Source organism: Ailuropoda melanoleuca, chromosome 8 (genome assembly GCF_002007445.2).
Source record: "Ailuropoda melanoleuca isolate Jingjing chromosome 8, ASM200744v2, whole genome shotgun sequence".
Classification (NCBI taxonomy): Eukaryota; Metazoa; Chordata; class Mammalia; order Carnivora; family Ursidae; genus Ailuropoda; species Ailuropoda melanoleuca.
Window position 1 is genome coordinate 74012759 of NC_048225.1, and position 24742 is coordinate 74037500.

Genomic DNA, 24742 nt, shown 5'->3' on the forward strand with positions numbered 1-24742 from the left:
GGTTGGTTGACTGAGGCCCGCAGAGATGGTTGCCTGCCAGGCTTCATATTCCAAGGAAGGGAACATTTGACCAATGTCAGTAGGGAATGGCTTGTTTCTTAGGTCATAGTCGAGCATCTGGCCAGGCTCTGGGGGAGATGTGTGGCTAGAGTCTGTAGTAGAGTGCATTTGATCGGAGTCTTGAATAGGGAAAGTTTGATAGTGTTCTTCTGGGGGTATTGTCTGATAACGATCTAAAGGGGAGCTTGTCTGACTGGTGTCATTTGGGGGATTGTGATTATGGTCAAGAAGTGAGGCTAATAGGCTAAGATTCACAGAGGAGAATGTCTGATTGAGGTCTGTGGGAAAAGATGTTTCACCGGATTTATGGGGTAACAATGAATGATCAAATCTCCTGTCTGAAAATGTGGTATTGCCCTTTCCTCTTAGAGGGTGGAAGCCCCTCGGAGATAGAGCAGTATGGTGTGCAAACTTCTCTTCTTTTTTTTTTCGTGTTTTAATGAAAAAAGGGATTTTCTTCAATCCACTGTTGCCTCCATCCTGTTTCACTTGTAGAGGTTTATTTCTAATTCCAGAAAATTTTGGGTGGCCACTCAGCTTTCTGTGCTTGTCTGTGAGAGGGATGTTTTCTGCCCAAGTCCTTGAGGCATTCTGGGGGCTGTCCAGCACCTTGTCCACAGCCATGTCTTCATCAGCATCTGGGACTATTTCATAACTACCTTTCTCAGACACCACATGCCACTTCCCATTCAAAATCTTGGATGGATTCTTTTGTTTTAAGAGGAACAGCTCATTGGGAAGGTCTTCCCAAGGTCCCCTTCTGGAAGGAGAAGAGTTGCCTTGGCTTAAATGTCTCCCAGTTTTATGTGCTGAAAATCCCACCTGGGAGAACTTGTGCTTTGCTGTGTGCTCTCTTTCTTTCTTGGATCCCTTATGCTTAGCATGTTCTTGACTCTGGAATCCTTCTGCATCAAGTGGAAGTAGGCTTACTCCTGTGATATCTGACTGTAGAGGGTCCTCCATCGAGTCTTCAGAATAAGGGCTGGAATGCTCTGTGGTCGAACGGTTGAGAGCTGAGTTCTTGTCTAAGCCAATGGGTCCCAGAGGGGGATCAGCTGTGGTGCCTGCTGGGTGAGGAAGAGTTTTCTGAGGTTTTGCAAAGTTATAGACAATAAGCCTGCTAATGTTACTCAGGGAAGAAGAATTTGAACTGGCAGCTGTATCGGTACTTGGAGGAATGAATTCAGAATTGTTCTCCAGAGCCAGGGCAGTAAGATTAAACTCATCTTCCTCCTGATTCCGTGAGGAATTTCTGAATGACCTAATTCCTAACCATGAAGCCAGGTTGTTCTGGTAATCATAGTCAGCATCACGCTCTTCAGCCCTGTTTTCTGAAGAATCTCGCATCTTCCGTGTAGTCATGACTGTCGGTGCTGAAGGATCATATATAATCTCATATGAGTCTTCATAATCATCCCGGATACACTTAACATCCCTGAATCTCAGCCTTAGGTTTTTGTTTCTTGGATTGGAATTTATTGTAGTTAACATCCAAGTTCCTATAGAAGAGAGACAGAGGAAACAGAAAGCTCTAAGCCCAGGAAAAGATGTAGAAACCCTAGGATCCATTGTGGCAGATAATTTTCAATGAACTTCCGTCAGGGATAACAAGTGTGGTCTGTGGGTCACTGCTGATCTGGGAACTGTTGATCATGGTCGATGGTGATGCAAGGAGAGAACCTGGGTGTCAGCTGTTTAGAAAATTGTTCAGCAATTTGACATTGCCGTGCATCCAAGCACGTGATCAGTACACTTATCTTATATAACAGAATATAGACTGAAAGTATTGGTCAGTGGAGATTAGGGAGAAAACTCTTAGGACAGATAGTTTAAGAGTCACTATTTTAGAATATATTTAAAATATTTAAAAAGGGATGAATTAAGAATAAAGTGGGCTTTGAATATCATAAACATCTTGCTGGCTGCACATCTTGTTTGAAAATTGGAGTGAGGGGGAGGATGATGTAAGAGACATCTAGATATTTCTAAGCAGTAAATGATTCAGGTGGGCCCAGGACAATTTTGAATCTCTTTGAAATGGTATTACCTTCTGGCGTACAGATTTCCTGGGGAGTCTGCAACAGTTATCACTTGTTGAGTGTCGGCTGGGTGCTAGGCACTTGGTATATATGACAATTAATGGTCAAAGCAAACCTGTAAAGTGTGATTGTGGTTTTGAGATGAGTACATGGAAGCTCAGTGAGGTTGAGTAACACGTCCAAGGTTACACAGAGTTCCAGAGCGCATCTGAGGAACTCCAAAACCCACGTGCTTTCCATGCTTCTCGCTACTGTCTCTGAGGCCAGCCTCCAAGGCACTGTATCTGATGGTCGCTAACTAACCCACAGTGGCATGGCGAGCTTTAAAAATGGAAAAGGCCGTTTCGATAAAAGAAATGCACTTTTGTGGCTGAATTCATGCTTCCTCCTCAAAGTCTTACCTTATCTTTTTGCTGTTTTGTCTTTACTTCTCACTTAGCCCAGAGAAGGATAAATGGAACCCACATTAAGGGACTAGACCCGTTTAATTAATTAATACCCCAAACAGAAATCATGAGAAGTATTGAAAGGAAAGTCTGTATGGGGTCAGAAAGATAAACTCAGGAACTGTGGTAGTTTGGGAACCTGCAGCAGAGCTTTAGAGATCAGAGGTTCCTCTCCAAGAGTCCAGGCTCTTACCAACATTATCCATTGTGACGGTCACAGATTCCCCACACATGGGGAAGAGGGTCAAGGTGTCCTCGTGTCTCTTTCCATAGACGAATGAGTGCCCAGTGAAGTGAATGGTCAATATATCATCCTGGGTCCCCACACTGCAGAAGTGCCACTGGACAGTGTCATCAAAGCAGAATCCGAGTGTGGGTATACTCTCAGGCACGTAGCCATTGATCGCTGAAAGAGTAAAATCTGTTAACATGCAGGCCTCTGCCAACAAAAGGGCACATGATTAAATTATACCTGAGATGAATGTCCCAATATTAATCGTGTCGTGTCAAAGCAGTGATTATGATAAGCTTCACCAGGTCTATCTAACGTGTGACTAGAACAACTCAGACTTCCCAAATGAGAACTTATTTTTCTAATTTAGCCAAGGGAGAAATATCAGGAGAAAGACAAAGCCTTTCATTCACATCGACTTATTCATTCGTCAAGTGTCAAATGCTTTATTTTCCACGTTCCGCTTTTAAGGAGAGTCTAAACCTCAACTTACAATATTCTCCCTGGAAGAAAAGCATAGTATAAGAAATTCATCCTGACACATACGTTGGTGAATAAGAAGTAATGTCCCTGAAAGTAATGTCCCTAAATGCATCTTTAGCACATTTTGCAATTTTTATTGCTCCCTTTTAACATTGAGATAATCTATAATTTTTATTCAAGTATTGAGTATCTTTCCAAGGGGCACAGCTTGAGACAGTATCTTTACTTAGGTTCTAAGCATGATAATAAAATCACAGGTTTGATTTCTATGAGGACAGGGCTGACCGCTGCCTGCGTTACCATTCTAGCTCTGATACTAGTACGGTGCCTGGCACTAGTGAGCGCTTAAATATTTACTAAATAACTGATATAATATGTTTTTGGTTTGTATTTCATTCAGGAGCCTCTTCTAAATGGTCTACAGCTGTACTGTCTAACACAGTGGCCACTAACTACAGTGGCTGCTGAGCACTTGAAACGTGGGTAATCTGGATTGAGATGTGCTGTAAGTAAAATACACACCAGATTTCAGAGACCTACTATGAAATAAAGAAAGCAAACCTCATCAATTTTTATATTGGCTATATGTTGAAATGATAATATTTGGGATATATTTCTCTTTAATCTTTCATACGGCTACTAGAACATTTTAAATTATATTTGTGGCTCATACATGATCCCCATTGGAGAGCACTAGCCCAAAACGATGACAGAGTCACTGCCAAAAATGAAATTATGCAAAGGAAGCTGAGTCACTCCGTGTTTGGAATTATTTTCAGGGTACCTGCCAGTTCTGAGAATTCCAATAATTCATCTGAAACTGTATGAATAGACCATGGAGAAGTCATCTTCATATCTATGATTGCCTATCAGAGAAGGCGATCATGATGGCTCTTGACTCTAAGGAACAGTGGTGGGGACCCTGCCACTGTGGCAAAGTTTGCTTTTCAGTGGCTTAGTGAAATTTCTCATAGCAGTGGCTTTAGGTGCTGACATGGAAAACGACAGCAAATGCCTGAACTTGGGCTTGGGGAATTCCTTCTGTTCTGAACTGCTTATTGCTCACTTCAAACCTCTTCATGAATTGGCTCTTTAAGATTCTTGGTTCGCCATATGCATTCTGCCTTTGTTTGATGTGACCACCCAGTGTTGGATAACTTACCTTGTTTCTGCCCTGGCCGTGAAGATGTTCCCCTTGCACGCAGTCAGAAATCCCCATACACCACTGACCAAGACCTGTAGCCCCTTTCCTCAACACTCCCACCCCTCGCCCTGTTCCTCCAGGGCAGAGCTGCTCGGAGCGTGTGCATATGTGTCCATGCACATCCAGAGCATGAGACCAAGAAGACTTCCTAAGGAGAACGAGCTTTTGGCCTCTTGCCGTAAAAAGGTTGCTAGAGTGTCCCCCAGTAACTTCATCACCAAATCTCTGGGTTACGAGTGAGGATAAGAGGTGAGTGGATTCTAATCCATGTCTCGGCCTTTATGCACAGTCATACTTTAAGCACAGAAGTGAAAAACTGATGGACAAAAACAGTGATTTGACTTACTGCTCATGATGTTCGATTCATAAAACTTGGGGTCATCACGTTTCACCTTATCAGGATTTTCACAGAACTTGTTGATATTGTCCTCAATGTACCAGCTCTTGTTCTCATCAAACACAGCAAACACGGCCTGCTGCTCAATGTCTGCAGCCCTCTGGAGGGTAAAAGTGCTCTGTTCAGTGATTAATGTTCCAGTGGATTACCCACAACACTCAGTTCTTCTCAGAAACCAAAGAGGCACGGTCTTGGGGCCACCGCCTCCACGAATTCAGGCATTTATGAGAGCCCATTTTGTACAAAGCCCTTGTTAGAGCCAAAGGGAATATGCAAAGAAAGAGCAGATCAGAAAATTCAGAGACTAAAACATTCTAATAGAAAAATTCCATCTTCTTGTGGGAGCTGTAATTGTGTTTTATTTCTATAAGTGGACACCTTTCAACCTGAAGGACTCGCTAGACATGCTCCAAATAGTTGCAAAGGATAAAACAGAAGGTTGCAATAGGAAAGCTTTCTACGTATCCCTACCCATTTCCTTTCCTAGCTCAATAAATTAAGGTCTAACAAATGTTGATTTCTGATTTTTCTAGGCATATATTTATTGTATATACCTTAGGATAAACTTCTTTGATTATAGCTTACCCTGATGGGGGAATTTTAAGTTAATAATAGGAGACTATTATTCTCCAATGAAGATCCGTATCTTTGTTCACTTTTTTTCTATAATTTAGTGTTACTAGAAATGGACCATTGTCCTGGTCCAACTTCACCAGATTCTATGTCTCCAAAGTATTATCTCTCTTATCTCTCCCTGGTGCAGGTCTCGGAAAATAACAAGGTTTGGTAGAGAGCTTTACACTTTCACTGGGTGGCATCTTGCTGAGCACCAAAACAACCCTGTAGAATTTTTTTTTAGGAGGGTATTACCCATTTGATAAAAGGAAGAAATTAAGAGAGGCTAAGTGACTTGCTGATCAGATAGCAGAAGACCTGGAATTTCAAACTAAAACAAAATATGGTGTCACACTATAGAAATGCCTTCTAGATTGAGAATCTAGATGAAAATAGATAAGAATAAATGTGATCAGTACAAACCAAAGGAATAAATGTGGTCGTGTTTGCTCTAAAGAAGATAACATAATATTTTCCATTCTCTAGAAGGAGAAGTCCCATTATTTAGCAAGGAGACCTAATCTGTTCCAGCCAGAAGTTCCTGGAATTTCTGAAAGTTTAGTTTGTGGACAGAATACCTGTATGCCTCGCTTATCCAGGGATCTGCTCTTACAAATCAGAAGTAGCCCGATCAACCCAGAGGCAATGTCCCTTGTGACATCCACATTACTGTAGTATGGTCTTGTTAGGCACTGGGCATCATTTTCTGTGGGTTCATCAGACTCTAGGATGTTCCACTTATAAGTATAGGTTTCCCCTGGCTGAACTGCTCGGATCATGGTGCTATTGTCTGAAAGAAAATAGAGTCAAAATTGTTTCATTTTCAAAATTATTACATTAAACAAACAGGGAGTTCTCATTAGAACCAATTAATATTAGTTAAGGAATGTTCTTTTCCTATTAAGCTCCACCTAACAGAACCCCCGATGACACGTCGCCATTAGAGATTGTTCCACTAGAGGGCGCTATGGCACCAACAAAGAACACCGTATTAGGTAAGCCCCAGGGTAAACAAAATACTTGAAGTGAGCAGGGTTTGTTTCTGACTTTTAGGATACCCTGCTTATATACGACCTGACTGCACAAGTTATATTACTGAGCAAAGAGGACAGGTAGGAAAATATGACTGCCTCTCAGAGGTGAGTAGTTTCATTCAGTAGACTCCGATTCAAACCTGACGTGAAGGAAGAGTTGACTTCATCTTCGTAAGGAGAGAAGGTCACTCCATGAGGGTAAATGCTGTAGGCGCGGCTGGCCATATTTTTGAACACGATCTACAAAGTTAACTCAAATTCATTATTTCAGGACTTAAGTCAGTCATGAGAATTAACATAGGATGCTAGCTTTGCGCGTTCACTTGTGGGAGGGTGCGTGTGTGGTAAGGTGGAACATGGAAAGAGAAGTCTCCCCTTAGAAGTGACATTTTCCTCACAATATATCACTCTTTCCAACCTGATTCCTGTTCCCCTTCCCCTCTCCTCTCAGCTCGGACCACATCTGCCTTCAGATCTGTTCCTTCTCCTCTTTAGACCATGATCCCCTTCTCCAGCCTGGCAGATCTCCTAGGACACTGTCCTTGGTGTCATCTTCTGAGGGACACACAAATAGCCAGATCCTGAATTTCCAGTGGGGTGTATCCACACTTGCTAAAAGGGATGGGGAAATCAGAAATGAGGGAAGGGAAAGAAGAACAGAGAAAGGCTGCTTTCTATCCTTTTGTTATTTTTAAATGAACATAATCGTCCTTCTGTGCAGATATGTTAGTCCACCCCCACAAAGGGGTGAAGGGAGGAGCATTATTTACTCAGGAGTCCTAGTTAGGCTCCTTAATTTTTAAAGGAGAACCTTAATCTTATCTTCTGTTGGTTGATGGCCAAAGCATTTGGATCACCCTTAATCTGTAGATTCCCCACATTCTAGAATCTTGTCAAAGTTTGCAACCTTTATTTCTCTGCTGCCCACTTCCTATCAAAAGCTCAATGATGTGACATATATTTAAGGAAAGCTGTCTGAAGAACATTCAGTGTTCTTGAATAATATCTAAATTTACCTTCATCAGAGACCAATCATGGGAGAACTGCCTACCTAGAGCACAGTGATGGCTTGTTTATACTCAACTGTATTTACTGTTATGTTCTCAGCTATAATGACAAACATTGTTTTACAAAGCTATGTGACTCACTCATTCATTCATTCATTCCTTTATTTAAGATTTATTTATTTGAGAGAGACAGTGCATGCGTGTGTGGGAAGGGCAGAGGGAGAGAGAGAATCTCAAACAGACTCACTGCTGAGCATGGAGACCGATGCAGGCTCCATCTCAGGACCCTGAAATTGTGACCTGAGCCAAAATGAAGCATCATGAGCTTAACTGACTGAGCCACCCAGGTGCCCCAGCAACTTAATTATTATACCAATTGTAGGAATTCTATCAAGGATTACAACCACTGTATTACACAGCATCTTCTTCTTAAGGATCCGTGGGAGAAATTGGTCTCAGTATCAAGGGAAATTAGTTTTCTTTATGACTACTGTGAATCTTGCCCTGACATATTTTACTCAGATGTTAGAAAGCTTTGGACAAAATTTGTAGGCAACTTATAGGAGCATATAGCGTGTGTTTCATTATACTTGTCCATGGCTTTATTTTCTTTGTCCCCATATTATCCTTCACCTCAATTATAATGGCTCTTTATTCCTTTATAATTTGATAAATTGTCTCCGATTCTTTGTATTATGAGGTAGGCTATAAATCAGAGCAAATACTACATAAAAACTCAAGATGCATTTGAATCAAAAAGTACATGAACATATTTTTCTTTTTAATACAGACAAATAACCAGTACTTATCGTCTTTCCTATTTAATTTCTCCCATGGTTCTATATTTCTGTTACTTACTTTGAGTGTGTCTCTGACCTGGGCTCTGATAATAGGGCCCAAGATCCCATCTTCTTTGATATTTGGATTCTCCAAACGTTTGGTGAAAGACTCATCTTGATACTGTTTGTAGACAACCTTCTTATAATGTTTTCCAATTTGGTTTGAGAAATTATCCAAATGCAGAGATCTGTATTTTCTTAAAGTGAAATGAATTTAAAAAAAAATTAAACCATTTGCTCAAGTAAAGGCCCCACAGGATGAGGAAATCCTTGTGCTTAGAAGTTCTGCTCTTGGATTAGCTAAAATATTAGTTTTCTAAAAAAAAAAAAATTCTTAATGTGGTTTGCAAAGTCCCAGTATCTGCTCTCTAGCTGGACAACTGGAAACCTTTGTCTCCTCCATCACTGATAAAGTTGTAGTTAGAAACAGCTACTTAGAACTTCCTGTCACTCTGGACACTAGCATAGACCTGAGATGTCCCTGGGAAAATGTCTATCCAAAAAAAAGGAGAGGACATACTGCAAATTTTTCTCAAGTCTTTGTTATCACTTCATTTATGGTAACTTTATTGACTTCCCAGGTATTTCTCAATCTCTGAAAGTTACGTTCCCACACCAGGAAGCTTTGACTATCTTTATTAGTCATGGTTCTGTGCTGTTGGGCTCACGCTCCTACCATCCACCCAATCCTTGTGCCAACTAAAAAGCCACCACCTCCACCCATCCTCTGTAGCTCCCCCAGTACAACAAGCACTTTTCCTCCTGGTCCTCTTTACTGCCTTAGTTTTGCAAAAACAGAAGTTCCATGATAGAATTTACTCATTTTCTACATTTACTTTGCACAATAAAAAGCACACGCTATTGCCAGAGTCCTGGAATCTTATCTCAGTTCCATCAGTTATTATTATATAATCTTGAGCAAGTTCCTTTTTAGCTCTTTTTCTCAAATTTTTTGAAGAGCAAATACAGTCCAATGATTTTGATTACAATAGAAATCTCTCACTCACTCATTTTTTCCCATCAGCCCCACCTCCCTGACCTTCTCTGTGTTTTCTAAATATTCACTTGCATTAATTTCATATGTATAATTCCAGAGCATCTTTATGCATAAATATGGAAATATGACTTGCAGATACTAATATTCTTATACGCTCAGTCCTTTAACCAAAGGCACCCTGACTTTTTTTTTTGCATTTTCCCAGCTTTATTGAGGTGATTTTGACAAATAAAAATTGTATATATTTGAGAAGTACAACATGATGATTTATCTATGTATATATGTGATTACCACAATTAAGCTAATTAACACTTCCATCACCTCACCTAGTTACCATTTTCTTTTTTTGTGGTGAAAACACTTAAGATCTACAGACTTAAATTTCAAGTATAAAATGTTAAGTATAGTCACCATACTACTTAATTAGGTCCACACATAAGTGAGATCATCCAGTATTTGTCAGTTTGTGTCTGGAATGTGTCTTAGCATGATGTCCTGCAAGTTCAACCACGTTGTTTTCAATGGCAGACTTTCCTTCTTTTTTTAAGGCTGAGTAATATTCTACAGTGTGTGTGTGTGTGTGTGTGTGTGAGATATTTTCTATATCCATTCATCCATCAACAGACACTCACGTTGTTTCCATTTCTTAGCTATCGTGAATAATGCTGCAATGGACATGGGAATGCAGATATCTCTTTAAGATATTGATTTCATTCCTTTGGATATATATATATATTCAGAAGGGAAATTGCTGGATCATATGGTAGTTCTATTTTTAATTTTTGGAGGCAACTTCTTACTACTTTCCATAATAGCTGTACCAATTTCTATTCTCACCAACAGTGTACAGAATTCCATTTTCTTCATACCCTCACCAGCCCTGATTACCTCTTTTTTGTAGTAGCCGTCCTCACAGGTATAAGGTGATGTTCTCATTGTGGATATGATTTGTATTTCCCTAATGACTAGGGATGTTGAACATCTTTTCATTTATCTATTTGTCATTTGTATATCTTCTTTGGAAAAATGTCAGTTTAGGTCCTTTCCTCATTTTAAAAAAATTTGTTTTATTATTTTTTATTTTCAAATACTCTCTATACCCAGCATGGGGCTTGAACTCACAACCCCAAGATCAAGAGTCCCATGCTCCACTGATTGAGCCAGTCAGGCACCGCCTTTCCCCATTTTAAAATCAGGTGTGTTTTTTTTTTTTCCCATCGAGTTTTTAAATATAATTTTAGGTTTCAACACCTTATTAGAGATAGAGTTTGCAAATATTTTCCCTCATTCCATAGATTTCTTTTTTGTTTTATTGATTAGTTCTTTTGCTATACAGAAACTTTTTATTTTGATGTAGGCCCACTTGTTTATTTTTTTGTTGTTGTTGCCTGTGCTTTTTGTGTTATACCCACAAAAATCATTGGGAAAACACGTGTCAAAGAGCTTTCCTCCTACCTTTTCTCCTGGAAGTTCTATGGTTTCAGGTCTTACATTTAAATATTTAATCTATTTTAAGTTAATTTTTGTGTATGCTCTAAGCTAAGGGTCCAGTTTCATTCTTTTGCATGTGGATATCCAGTTTTTCTAACATTAATTATTGAAGAGACTATATTTTCCCCATTGTGTATTTTTAGTGCTCTTGTCAAATATTAGTGACTATATATGTATGTGTTTATTTCTGGGCTCTCTATTTGGTCTAAGTGTCTGTTTTTATGCCCTTATTATACTGTTTGATTGCTCTAGCTTTGTAACACAGTTTGGAGCATCTTTCTATTTGGTTGTCTCTTCTTCATTTTCTTTCATCAATATCTTATAGTTTTTGGTGTATGGATCTTAGATCTTTCACCACCTTGGATAAATTTGTGCCTTAAGCATTTTATTATTTTTAATTCTATCGAAATGGGATTGTTTTCTTCATTTCTGTTTTGGATAGATTGTTGTTAGTTTAATAAGTGCAGCTGATTTTTATATGTCGATTTCATATCCTGCAACTTACCACATTCTTTCATTAGTTCTAATAGATTTTTGGTGGAGTCTTAAGGGTTTTCTATATATAAAATCATATCATCTGCAAAGAGAGATGATTTTACTTTTTCCTTACCAATTTGGATGTCTTTTATTTCTTTTTTCTGGCCTGATTATTCTGGCTGGGATTTCTAGCACTATGTTGACTAAAAATGGCACTCTTATCTTGTTCCTGATCTTAGAGGAATAGCTTTCTTTGAGTATGATGCTAACTTTGGGTTTGTCGCTTATGGCTTTTATTATGTTGAGATACATTTCTTCTATACCTAACTTGTTGAGAGTTTTTATCATGAAAAGATGTTGAATTTTGTCAATTACTTCTGCATCACCTGGGTTGCTATCATGACTTTTAGGCTTCATTTTGTTGATGTGGCATATCACATTTATTGATTTGTGCATGGTGAAAAATCCACGCATCCCAGAGATAATCTCACTTGATCATGGTGTATGATCACTTTAATGTGCTGTGTATTTGGTTTGCTAATATTTTGGTGAGAATTTTTGTTTCCGTGTTCAACAAGGATATTGGGCCGTCATTTTCTTTTCTTGTATTGTCCTTATCTGGCTTTGGCGTGGGGATAATGCTGGCCTTGTAAAATAAGTTTGGAAGTGTTCCCTCCTCTTCAATATTTTGGAAGAATTTGAAGATTAGTGTTAGCTCTTTAACGCTTGATATAATTAGCCTATGAAGCCATGTAATTCTGGGCTTTTCTTTGGAGATTTTTGATAACTGATTCAATCTTCTTACTTGGTAAGAAGTCTGTTTGGATGTTCTATTTCTTTATGATTCAGTCTGGGTAGGGTGTATATTTCTAGGAAATTATCCATTTATTCTAGACTATCCAATCTGTTAGCATATCATCATTTATAGTAGTCTCTCAAGATTCTTTGCATTTCTGTGACATCAATTGTAATGTCTCCTCTTTCAGTTATAATTTTAACTATTTGAGTCCTCTCTTTCCTTGGTTAGTTTAGCTAAAGTTTTGTCAGTTTGGCTTATCTTTTCAAAAAACCAGCTCACGGTTATGTTGATCTTTTCTATTGTTTTTCCAATGTCTATGTCATTTATTTTTCCTCTAATCTTTATTTCATTCCTTCTGCTAACTTTGGGTTTAGTTTGCTCTTTCCCCTCCCCTATTTCCTTGAGGCATAAAGTTAGGTTGTTTACTTGGGAACTTTCTTTGTTTTCTAATGTAGGCATTTATTTCTATCAACTTCTCTCATAACTGTTTTTGCTGTATTCCAAAGTTTTTGTATGTTGTGTTTCCATTTTCACTTGTCTCATGATATTTTTTTTGATTTCCCATTAGATTTCTTTTTGACCATGATGGAAAGTGTGTTTAATTTCCAAATATTTGTGAAATTTCCAATTTCCTTTTTGTTATTGATTTCTAGCTTCTTACCACTGTGGTCAGAAAAGACACTTGATTTTGTTAAGACTTATTTTGTGGCCTAACATATGATGTATCCTAGAGAATATTTCATGTGCACTTGAGAAGAATATGTACTCTGCCGCTGTTGGATGGATTGTTCTTTACATGTCTATTAAGTCCACTTGGTCTATAGTATTATTCAATTCCACTATTTCCTTATTGATTTTATGTCTGGATGATTTACCTATTGTTTAAAGTGAGGCATTTAAATCCCCCACTAATATTGTATTGTTGTCTATTTCTCCATTCAGTTCTGTTAATATCTACTTCATATATTTAGGTGGTCCAATATTAGGGGCATATATATTTATAATTGTTATAACCACTTGATAAATTAACCCCTTTATCATATAGTGACCTTGTCTCTTATGATAGTTTGACTTAAAGTCTATTTTGTCTTATATAAGTATAGCCATTCCTGTTCTCCTTTGGTTACCATTTGCATGGAAAATTTTTTTATCCCTTTACTTTTAACCCATGTATGTCCTTAAAGCTAAAGTGAGTCCCTTGTAGACAGTACATTGTTAGATCTTAGTTTTTTATCTATCTGGCTATTCTGTTATCTTTTGATTGGAGAATTTAATCCATTTACATTTAGAATAAGCATTGATAGGTAAGGGCTTACTATTGCTATTTTGTTGTTTTCTGACTTTTTTTGTGGTTCTTTTGTTCCCTTCTTCCTCTGTTGCTATTTTCCTTGTTACTTGTTGATGTTTTTATTCCTTTATCTTTTGTGTATCTACTCAAGGTAGAAGTTTTTGCTTTGTGGTTACCATGAGGCTTACATAAAACATCTTATAGTTCTAACAGTTCATTTTAAGGTGATGACAACTGAAATTCAATTGGATAAAAATTTCTACACTATTACGACTCCCTCCCAATTTGTGCTATTGATGCCACACTTTACATCTTTTTATGTTGTATATCCATTTACAAAGTATTTTAGCTTGGTGATTTTAATACTTTTGTCTTTAGACTTTTATTTTAATGTTTTTAAAAAAATTTAACTAGAGTTAGAAGTCATTATGTACCACCATTACAGCGTTAAAGTATTCTGAATTTGACTATATATTTACCTTTACAAACTTTTATACTTTCATGTTCTCATGTTACTTACTGTCCTTTCATTTCAACTTGAAGAATTCTCTTTAGCATTTCTTGTAAAGCAGCCCTAGTGATGTCGAATTCCCTCAGCTTTTCTTTGGACTGTCTCTTCACTTCTGAAGAAATCTCTTCACTTCTGAAGAAAAGCTCTGCTGGGTATAATATACTATTCTTTGTTGGCAGAGGGTTTTTTTTTTCCCTTGCAGCACCTTGAGTATATCATCCCATACTCTCCTAGACTACAAGGTTTCTTCTGAAAAATCTGTGGATAGTCTTATGGGGATCCCCTTGTATATGACAAGTTGCTTATCTCTTGCTACTTTTAGGATTCTCACTTTGTCTTTGACTTTTGACAGTTTGATTATCATGTATCTCAGGATAATCTTTGAGTAGATCTTGCTTGGAGTCCTTTGAGCTTCATGAATCTGTGTATCTATAACCCTCCCAAGATTCAGGAAGTTTTTAGTCATTATCTGTATATAAGCTTTCTGCCCCTTCATTTCTTCTCCTTTTGGGACTCTCATAATGCATATATTAATTCTTTTGATGGTAAATATAGGTAATGCAAGCTTTCTTCACTCTTTTCCATTCTTTTTTTCCCTTTTTGTCTCTGCAACTGAATAATTTCAAATTACCTATCTTTGAGTTTGCTGAATCTTTCTTCTGCATGATCAAGTCTGCTATTGAAGTTCTCTATTGAATTTTTTAGTTCTGTCATTATACCCTTCAGTTTCAGGTTCTCTGTTTGGTTATTTTTTATGGTTTTTATTGATTTGTTACAACATTTATTTTATTTATACATTGTTTTCCTGATTTCATTTCATTACCTATTTGTCCTCTTGCACCTCACTGACCTTCCTTAAGATGATTATTTTGATTTTTTTTTGCCAATTTGTAGATCTCTAATTCTTTCACATTGGCTATCTGAGCTTTATTAGTTTCCTTTGGTGGTGTCATATTTGCCTGACTTTTTGTGATTCATGCACATTTGAAGGAGCAAACATCCTCTTCCAGGCTTTACTGACTGATTTTGTCAGGTAAAGACCTTCTCCGGTCAAGTCTCTGGGGTGCTGGGATTGCCTCTGTGATCACAGTTGAGTGAAGTTGGAACCACGTCATGTGGCTGCTTCTGAGCCTATAGCAGCAACTGTGGTTGGTGGGCCTTTTACCAGGGGCTCAGGTGGGCATGGATCCTGTCTGGTCTCTGGGCAGATGTGACTGCCTCTAGGACCTTGGTCAGTAGAGCTAATGCTGGGATAGTGGCTTATTTCAAGGTCAAAGTTGAGTTTGCAAATGGCAGGGCTGTTATTAGTTTTTTTTTTTTTTGATGGGTGTGGCTCCCATCTGGTCCTTGAAAAGGTTCCCACCAGGTCATTGGGTACATCCCTGGGTGGGCAAGACTGCAGTTGGGAGAGCTGGAGCTGGGTTACAGTGATGCTTCAAGATCTGCTGTGGGACTGAGGTCTGCAGACCAGCCTCCTGGGGCATGGATGGGTGTGACTCCCCAAAAGTCCCTGAGCTGGCAGGACTATTCCAGGGCTTGAGCTGGTTACAGGGCCACTTTAAGATCCATACTCAGACCAAGGTCTGTGGGCCACCCTCCATGGTCATGGACAGGTATGACTTCTCCTGGGTCCTTTAGGGAATGATGCTGGTGTCAAGGCCAAGGCCAACTGGGGCTGTAGCTGAGTCCATAATGGGACAAGACTGTTCCCAAGTTTGTAGCTGGAAGCACCATCAGTGAATCTGCCACCTGAGCGTGATGTGTCTTCTCAAAATATCCCTCTTGGTCTTGGCTTCCTTTGGGAAGATCTTGGAATTTCTCAGATTCCTGCCTGGATCCCAAAGCTCTCACAGAAGTACTTTTGTTTGTGGGTAGCTGTCAAATTACTATTGCTGTGGAGGGATATGAGCAGGGGACCTCCCATTCCACCATTTTTTCCTACCTTGTCTTCTGAATCAAACAACATATCTTGGAGAACTTTTTATATTAGTACATAGAGAGTGTTTACATCCTCTTTTGAAAACAGATGCATAGTATTCCATCATAAAGATGTGCCATATTTACTAAGCTAATTTCCTATTGATGGACATGTTGGGTTGTTTCCAAACCTTTGCTACTACTCACAGTGCAGCAATGAATATCCAATATATACATCATTTCACAGGTGAACAAGTATATCTACATAGTGAATTACTGGAGTAAGATTGCTGGGTCAGAGCAGATATGCATTTATAACTGTGAGCATATGCATGTGTAATTGTGATACATATCGTCAAATCATCCTCTTGAATGGCTGTATCAAATTACTCTTCCACCACCAATGTATGACAGTGCTTGTTTCCTACAGCCTTGCCAACAGATTATGTCACTGGGACTTGTGAGTCTGAGAGGTGGAAACTAGTATCTCAGTGGAGTTTCATTTGCACTTCTCTTTCTGTTGTGAGTGAGCTTGAGTATTTTTCAAGTGATGAGTTATTTGAATTTCCAAAGTTCTTATTTTCTCTGACATCTTTTCTAATCTACAAAATAAATAAAAGCTGTTTCTAACTTGGAGAGTTAAAATAAAACTCATGTAAAATGTTTCACACAGTGCTTGGCAATAGCAAGCATCCAACAAGTGGCAGCTGCTATTACTGGTAATACTATTGCTGCTGCTTCCGCTACCAATACTACTATTACTACTACTACTACTATTACTACTCTTATGCCGCTGAGTTCGCACGGTGAGTTTAGAGTAATTCCAGATTGATTTGGACAAAAAGACCTGAATCCAATACATGTATACCCTCGAGAGCTGTCAACTCACGGCATTTCACCCCATGCATCTAAGACCCCCAAACCTTCACACAGTGGTAAGAACCCCCAAACTCACTTGTCCATATTCGCTGGTATTATTGGTGCATAGTCCCAAATGACTTCCTCCGCAGCAATGAAGTATTCCCACCTCTTCATGTGCCGCCTCTGGTCACGAGTTAGTTTCTTAGGATTCCTGGTTTTCTTCGCACAGTTTTTAATGTCTATGTAAGCCTGCATCCCAGCTGAATTAGAATACGAAGGCAGTGCGAGAATTTGAGAGAAGAAATGACAGCTGGTCAAAATGCTTATCTTTTAAATAAATTTGTGCAAGGTTTAAATAATAACAGTGAAAGTACTGCTCAGGCAACTTCTGAACATTTTGGTCCGCAGCTCTTTTAGTGTTGTAGAGAAAGGGGCAAGAATAGAAAGCAAAGGAAAGAGAGGATGGGTTAGGGAAAAAACATGAAAAGATTTCCTTTGTTTCTTTCAGAGGAAAAAAATGTAATTTCCAGATCCTTAAAATGTTATGACTTAAGTCCTGTTGATTTCTCATTTTTCCTGTCATCGGTTTCTTTGTAAAATGGAGATAATAATAATACATATTGTATAAAATTGTTAAAAATTAGATAAGTTAATATACAGAGTGCTTAAACGTCAATAACATCATTAGTTTTGTTGCTGTTGTTTTATTATTATTGGGGACTCTATCTTCCAAGGGTATTGTGACAATTTCATGATTACAAATATAATTTTGACCGCTCAGTGTGAACAGGAAACAGAATGGTCTCATCAAAGTGCCTCTTTCTTATGTGTCTGGCTTCTATATACATTGTTTTGGTAAGAAAATAATTTCCTATAGTGGTATCATTTACTTATATTTTGGCCTCTGTTTACAGAGACCCTCTTCCCAACAGTTTTAAAGCAACAATGTGTAATAGAACAATTAGTTATTTTGTTTACATGATACCACATAACATCCTGGGCTGATTTTTTTTCCCACCAAAACTTAGCAATGTTCTTTAAAGTTCACTCCTCAGCTAGTTAAATACTATGTTTTTTCTATTCGACATACATCTGTTGGGTTCCTCTTTGTGCCAGGCTTTCTGTTCATATTGTTATAAAGGATAATCTTTCCATGTTAAATCTTTTGCGCTTTCTGTAACTTAGTGCTTCCATAAATTTGCAGATGTTTGATTTGTTCTAGCACTTAGGTTTTTTCTTTAGCTCAATACTAAAGGGCCTAAAGAGGAATATCTCTATCTATGCATTTACTTCCTTCCCTTTTTCTCCTTTTGAGGAAGTAGACCCTTTTTCAGCTTTTGCTTCATTTTAAAAAACCTTTGTCAATTTCTCCACTTCCTCTATCCCAACAAATGTGTTATAAGTCTAAGGGCAGAATAATGAAATTCTGTTCTCAGGACTAGGCATGTATGTCTAGAGCATGGGTGGCTTGAAGGGGCAAAGGAGAATTGAGGGGGTTGGTGCTTGGGAAGAAAATATCCTATATTCACAAGCCAAACTGCTAGAAGAATTTCTTACCTTGAAAATGTCTTGGGATGAGAGAAGATATGATCCACTTTCCCTGTGGGCTCATAGTCATGTTTGCTGTAGTGGACGTAGCACTGACAAGGGTGATAGCTGAGATCTTATGATGATTCTGCTCCAAGACCTGGCCGTTGAAATGAATGGAGAACAGCTCTGGCCCAGAGCTCATTCCAATCAGATGCCAGCTGACGTGGTCATGGGCACAAACTGTGATATCTGAGAGGGAGAGATGGTGAGTGAAACAGGCATTCAGCACTCTGTAATAAAAATTCACTCACCGGATATGTATTGAGCACCGCCATGCATCAAGCATTGTTTCTGGGGGTAGAGACACTCCAACTGTGGTTCCTGCCCTAGCAAAGCAGACGTCTGGGTGATGGGCAAACAAGCAGTCATTGCAATGAGTGGTGCTCTAGAGATAAGAATAGAGCCCAGAGATGAGGAAAGTTGGTTCAGAAACATAAGGATTCCTAAGGGATTAGGCCAAGGAGGGAAACTACTGGTCCACCAGGGAGGGACTGAGGAGTTTCCCAGGATGCAAGACTTTCAGCGTTCAAACTGGGAAAGCCATCTGAAAGCCTGGGCAGCTGGTCATTCTAGAACCAATTAGGGCTCAGCTGGAAGGAATCACCAGAGCCTCCAATACAGCTGAGTTCAGGGGTTAATCCTCTCAGCTGGTTAGAGGTCAAAGCTTTGCCTAAGAGGAAGGTGTGAAGATGCTGTAAGGGTTTTCAACTGCTTCTTTAACCTCTTGTTGATTGTTTAAATGACGAGACAGCAACTTACTCCGTGGGATATAGGCTCTCCTCAAATGCAGTGGACAAGTGTTCATTGTGCTAGGACACTAGGAACATTTCATGGATGAAGTAATGAAAACTGAGAATAAACGCTGCGTTTTGCTCCTTCTTTGTTCTCACAGTAACTAGGAAAATGCTAATTTGCTCTGTGGGAGAGTCCAACCCTGGCTTTAATCCTTGGCTTGGGTTTTAAATTTCAGATTCATAATCACTAGATACTACAATCATGGGGCTGAATCAGTCCCTTACCCACAGAGAGGCTGAGGGGCTTGTATTTTTTAGGAGTCCATTATAACCTGGCAGGGATTCCTAGGTCATGGGTGAGAACAAGAAGCTAGAACCTGCGAACAAGGAGCAAGAAGGTAGGAGGTTTTGATGAAAGTATTTATCTACCCCAAATAAATGCGTATGCTGAATTAAGCATTTAATCTATCTGCATTAGCATTTATCATATTTATTTAATTTACCCTGCTCCATAAGGCAATTGTACAGCATTAACTCTTCTGTTTCTACTAACAACAGCCCCCTATCCTGCCTCTCTTAAGCCCCAACTACTCTGTCTTTTTTGACTTTAAATTCATAGGCTCTGTGCACTGACCAAGTTACTAATTTTTTGCATATGACTTGCTTTCATTTGTCTTTTTTAAATTTACAGATGATTCACTCTGCCAGAACACAGATACGATGTCTCTTTAACCACTCCCCTCTAAGGATTATAACACTGGCAATGCTATTTTATATGTAAAAAAAATTCCTAAACACCGTCTGCACCAGGATAAATGTAAATCCATTTTTGTAGATAGGCACATTGAAACAATAAACATCCAAGGACCATACTAAGCTAGAGAAGTGAGCAAGGCTTGAACTCAGATCTCCTAAGACAGGTCAGTTGACTGAGTCTTGGAACTCTGAATCAAAAGCAGTCAGCTGGGTACATCTGTAATAGCCCAGGTGGGAAGGTAGAGCCAAATGAAATAGATTACAATTTAAAAGAGATGTCCAGATCTCAACTTTTGACAAGTTTTGTTTGTAGTAAGGAAAGCCACTTGTGATTTTCAGATACAGAGAATGACCTCTGCGAACCTTAGTGTTCTGAAGTATGGAATTATTTAATAAAATAATGTTTTCATTTTTCCATTCTGTTCCCTCAGGATCTTAGTTCTAAGTCACTTCTATCAGAGAGATGGAAGAAGTCTGGATGGGAGTCAGTTTTATTGTTTTTCTTTCTCTTAACAGTTGCTGTGATTTTGCTTTTCCACAGGAGCCTCCATGCAAATGGAAAGAGACAACATCCTGCATGCCATTGGATGTTACTCATCTACCGTCTTTTGAAATGCTCATAGTATTTTTGTATGTGGGGTATTTCTACTAATCTATTCATTTCATCTTCACGGTAAGTGTCTTCCTTGCATTTTTTCTGTTGATCCTTCCTGCTAGGGATTGACCTTGCATTTTTTATTTGGTAGGGCTTTCTCTGTGAAAGAAGGCATGGTCACCATGCAGCAGGGACCACAGAACGCACTGAAGGAGACTGAGCTAGTATCTTGGAGATCTTCCTAGAGGCACAGGGCAAGGTGAAACCTGCTCTGATACTAATATCCAATATATTAAACTGCACGCTCTTTCTCTTTAGGAGACTGATGAATCACTGACCTGTACCTCTGAAACCAATAACACATTATATGTTAATTGAATTTAAATAAAAATTTGAAAAAGAAAAAAGAAAGAAAAGAATTCTCCATATATGCATCTTTTCTCAAAAAAATATTTTGACAAGTGAACAGCCATGAATTTGGCAAATGATAATAATACACTCTTCTGAAGAATGTTCTAGAAATGCTTTCTTGGCTCTCTTCTGAAAGCTTCTCATGAATCAAGAGTCCAAGTATGGCAGCCTTTGCGCACATGCACCATCTATATATTTTACCCTCAAAATACCTAAGTCACCCCCCTGGGGGGGTGGTGTTAACCCTTTATGACACCATTAGTTCAAAGTCTAGAGCTGCATGTCCAAGAGGGTTGTCACTTACTGAACACGGAATGAGGTGTGCTATCAGGGTAAAACGCGTGCGGAATTTCAGAGATTTAGTATAATGAGAAAGAATGTAAACCATCTCACTAACACTTGTTTATATTGATCTCATGTTAAAATGATAACATTCTGGATATATCGGGTTCAATAAAATAGTATTAACAAAAAAAAACCAAAAAACAAAACAAAACAAAAAACAGATGATGGAATCTTGAGAAACATTGAAGCGGATTAGGTTATCTTTCTGATTAGGAGTTGAAAAACAGTATGAGTTTGGTCAACCTCTGTAGGACTTTGAGGAAAGCAGTAGGACCAAAGGCCCTGATGATTCCGCTGTAGTTGGATAGCATGCAGCCCATGTGTTACCTGGCATCGTCCCATTCACATAGCCATTGACCGTGTACATTAAAGATGATGACTGGCTCCAGCTCTTGCTTTCATCAAACACGGCAAACATCAGCACATGTTGCTTGTCAAACATCTTCTGAATCCCATCCTCAGTGAGGGTGCCTGTGAAAGAAAAGACGTGCTTTTTAATAGCATCCCAGACAGAAGAGTCTCACTAGGTATTCCCAGATAGCAAAAAAAATTTAAAGTAAGCAGTCAATCATAATGATAACTTTAAGAAGTTCTTATTTTAAAAAATAATACCTTGGGGTCCCCAAGTGACTCATTTAGTTAAGCAGCTGACTCTTGATTTTGGCTCAGGTCATGATCTCAGGGTCCTGAGATCAAGCCCCTCATTGGGCAGCTCCACACTCAGCACAGAATCTGCCTGAGAGTCTCCCTCCCTCTCCCTCTGCCCCTCCCCCAATGTGCACACACTCTCTCTCAGAAATAAATAAATAAACCTTTATTTATTTATCTTTATTTATTTATTTTTAAAGATTTTATTTATTTATTTAACAGACAGAGAGAGAGCACAGGCAGGGGGAGTGGGAGAGGAAGAAGCAGGCTCCCTGCTGAACAGGGAACCCAATGTGGGACTCAATCCCAGGACCTTGGGATCACGCCCTGAGCCAGAGGCAGACACTTAACTGACTGAGCCACCCAGGGCCCCCAATAAATAAATCTTTAAAAAATAGCATCTTTATCAAGTAATAATGATAGGGGGCTTATTAAAATCCTGGTGCCACAGTAAGTATTTTCTCTGACACCTCTTAGCCTTGAGGAATGGGGATTTAAAGGTAAACTTGATCAGGCACAAGGAAAAAATATCTGGTGACTGTCAAGGCTTTAGTGAAAGTACTCATTTCCTCTGGTCTCAACAGGCCAATGAACAGGTATTTCAGTTCAGCTGGCAAATTACACTCTAAGTTTCATACCGCCATCTTGCTTATACATGTAATGAGGTATTAGAGAATTTGCTGAGGTCAAGATTAACCCATTCTCACAGCTGAGAAAGGCAGCTGACAGTAAATCAAAGTAAAATGAAATAAAAGCTTTTTATAAATTTGAACTTTTTTCAGGGTCATCACAGTATCTTTTATATACGAGGCAATGAAAATGTGTATTTGTGTAGTGAATAAATGAGTTAGGAATGTATGTATACATGGTATGTGTGTATGTACAGAGAGGGTGAATCCATCACATTATTTCCCACAGTGTAGTTTATTGTGATTGTTTATTGTTTTAATGAAAGAGGGGCTGAATTATTTGGGGTAAAATGAAAATTCATTCTTGCTCCCAAGCCCAGCCAATGAAATTTTTTTATAAAGTCAATTGAATGTTTGAAATCTGCCACCCAGTGTCCAGCTTGTTTATAAGAAAGGAAGCTGGAATTTTGAATGTTTGTATACCAAATTACCAACCTGAATCTCAATTATGTTAGTGAAAGTTCTTTCCAAGTACCCTCAGCAATATAGAGGCTGCTGTATACTTTCAAAAAGACTTGGCCTTGAGGTAAATGTTACAGATCATATGGGCCTGATACCAGAACATACTCTCAGATAGGGATTTACTTGGGAGAGTCTCCCAGGACTGGGAAAAAGGAAGGATTAGAAAAAACAGGAAGATTCCAACCCTTAAATACCAATGTCAGGCAAGGATCTGGTTTCTGTACTTCTCCCTTTGTTTGATTTACAAAAAGGTTCCAAGATTCTCCCAAGCCTCATTCCGTTATAGTACATCTTACCATTTCAATCTTCATTGTTCCTCTTTTTCTTTTTCTTTCTTTTCTTTTTTTTTTTTTTTTTTTTTACCTTTCTTACAAATAAGCAGAGGTCCAATCAGCCCGGAGTTGAAGTCCTGTATCAAATTTTCATAGGAGTAATAGATGTGTGTAAGGCATGGGGGGTCATTGTGTGTGGGCCCGCTGTCTTCACTGATCTTCCACTCGTAGGTGTATTCCTGGCCTGGAGGTATGGCATCATCCATCTTCTCCACAGGGAATGTGTGGTCAGAGTAAGAAGCACCTGGTAAAGAAGAGCCATGAAAACATCTGGACAGTCACTGAGGACCACTTTTTCATCATCCTCCAATCTGGGGGAACATAAGATGTCTATAGAGGTATATACGCCTTTCTATAGTGAACCTTCATTATTTGGAAAGATTCACATATACCTACTTCTGGGTCTATGCAATTATAAGGGCTTTGGTCTATGGTGATCCTAAGTGAATAAGAAACCTACTAGTATATTTGTTAAGGTTTAGAAAGTTAATTTTCCAGGGTACCTAAATGATTATTATTTAAATATAATCAGAGAGCTAAATCCCCTTTGATCAGTAAATCATCTCGGGGTATGAGAATGGGTTTTATTTCTATTTTCTCTACAGTGCTTGACAAGATATCTTCCATTTAACTGAAGACCCACCATTAACACCTCCTTATATACCCTGGCTGTCCTGACTGGTGGGAGAGAAGGAGGATATAGAAGTTGGTCTCCCTTGTTGAAGAGACGGAACTGAGATGCTGAAGATTAAAAGAAGTGCAGACTCTTGGGTGGGATTTCAACAACACAAAGATGTGGCTAGAGATGGAGCAAGTGAGGTCAGGAAGGGGAGAGGTCAGGGCTATGGGCAGCCAAATGTGTGAGCCATGCCTCATTTAATTAGGTGGGTCCACCTAATCCACTATCATCAGCTGGTGCAGGAATTTCTCTTGGGATGCATTTACCTTCCTTTGATACAACAGCTTTATACATTTGACGTTGAAAGGGAGACCATCAGAGTGGAGACATGGGCAGACAACAAGGATCAGAGAAAAGGGATCAAATGTTTTACACGATGGGGTGAAGTGTTCGTGGAAACTCTTCTTACTGAAGTGATTGTACTTTTTGAAAACAAATGATTAATTTCTTTCCTCCCATTCTCTTTTCCTATTTCCTCCCTTCCTCTCTTTCTGCCTCCCTCCCTCCCTTCATCATCTTTATTGAAGTTGCATCCAATAAAATCCACCAATTTTAAGTGTAATGTTTGCTGAATTTTGACAAATGTGTTCAGTTGTGTAGCTACCGTCGCGATGGAAGGTCCAGTTTGTCAACTTGCCTTGTGCTATTTCCAGTTAGTACCTTCCCCTACTCTCTGGGCCCAGCAGCTACTGACCTGCTTTCTGTCACTATATTTCTCTTTCCTCTAAGGTCATATAAGTGGAATAATACATTATATCCCCTCTTGTGTTAGTTAGTGTGGTATATCTTTTTCCATCTTTTACT

The 24742-nt window shown here is 38.9% G+C and overlaps 1 protein-coding gene across 1 annotated transcript in view; it reads right to left on the reverse strand.

Moving 5' to 3' along the window:
* Nucleotides 1-24742, reverse strand: part of F5 (coagulation factor V) — a 72276-nt gene that overhangs the window by 24289 nt on the left and 23245 nt on the right. Inside the window, exons 4-13 of the mRNA XM_034666705.1 lie at nt 23291-23503; nt 21456-21599; nt 18255-18476; nt 16792-16957; nt 8376-8553; nt 6651-6750; nt 6055-6266; nt 4811-4961; nt 2739-2951; nt 34-1559 (exon numbers count right to left, since the gene is read on the reverse strand). Coding sequence (XP_034522596.1) covers nt 34-1559; nt 2739-2951; nt 4811-4961; nt 6055-6266; nt 6651-6750; nt 8376-8553; nt 16792-16957; nt 18255-18476; nt 21456-21599; nt 23291-23503 — 3125 coding nt within the window. The remainder of the gene's footprint in view (nt 1-33; nt 1560-2738; nt 2952-4810; nt 4962-6054; nt 6267-6650; nt 6751-8375; nt 8554-16791; nt 16958-18254; nt 18477-21455; nt 21600-23290; nt 23504-24742) is intronic.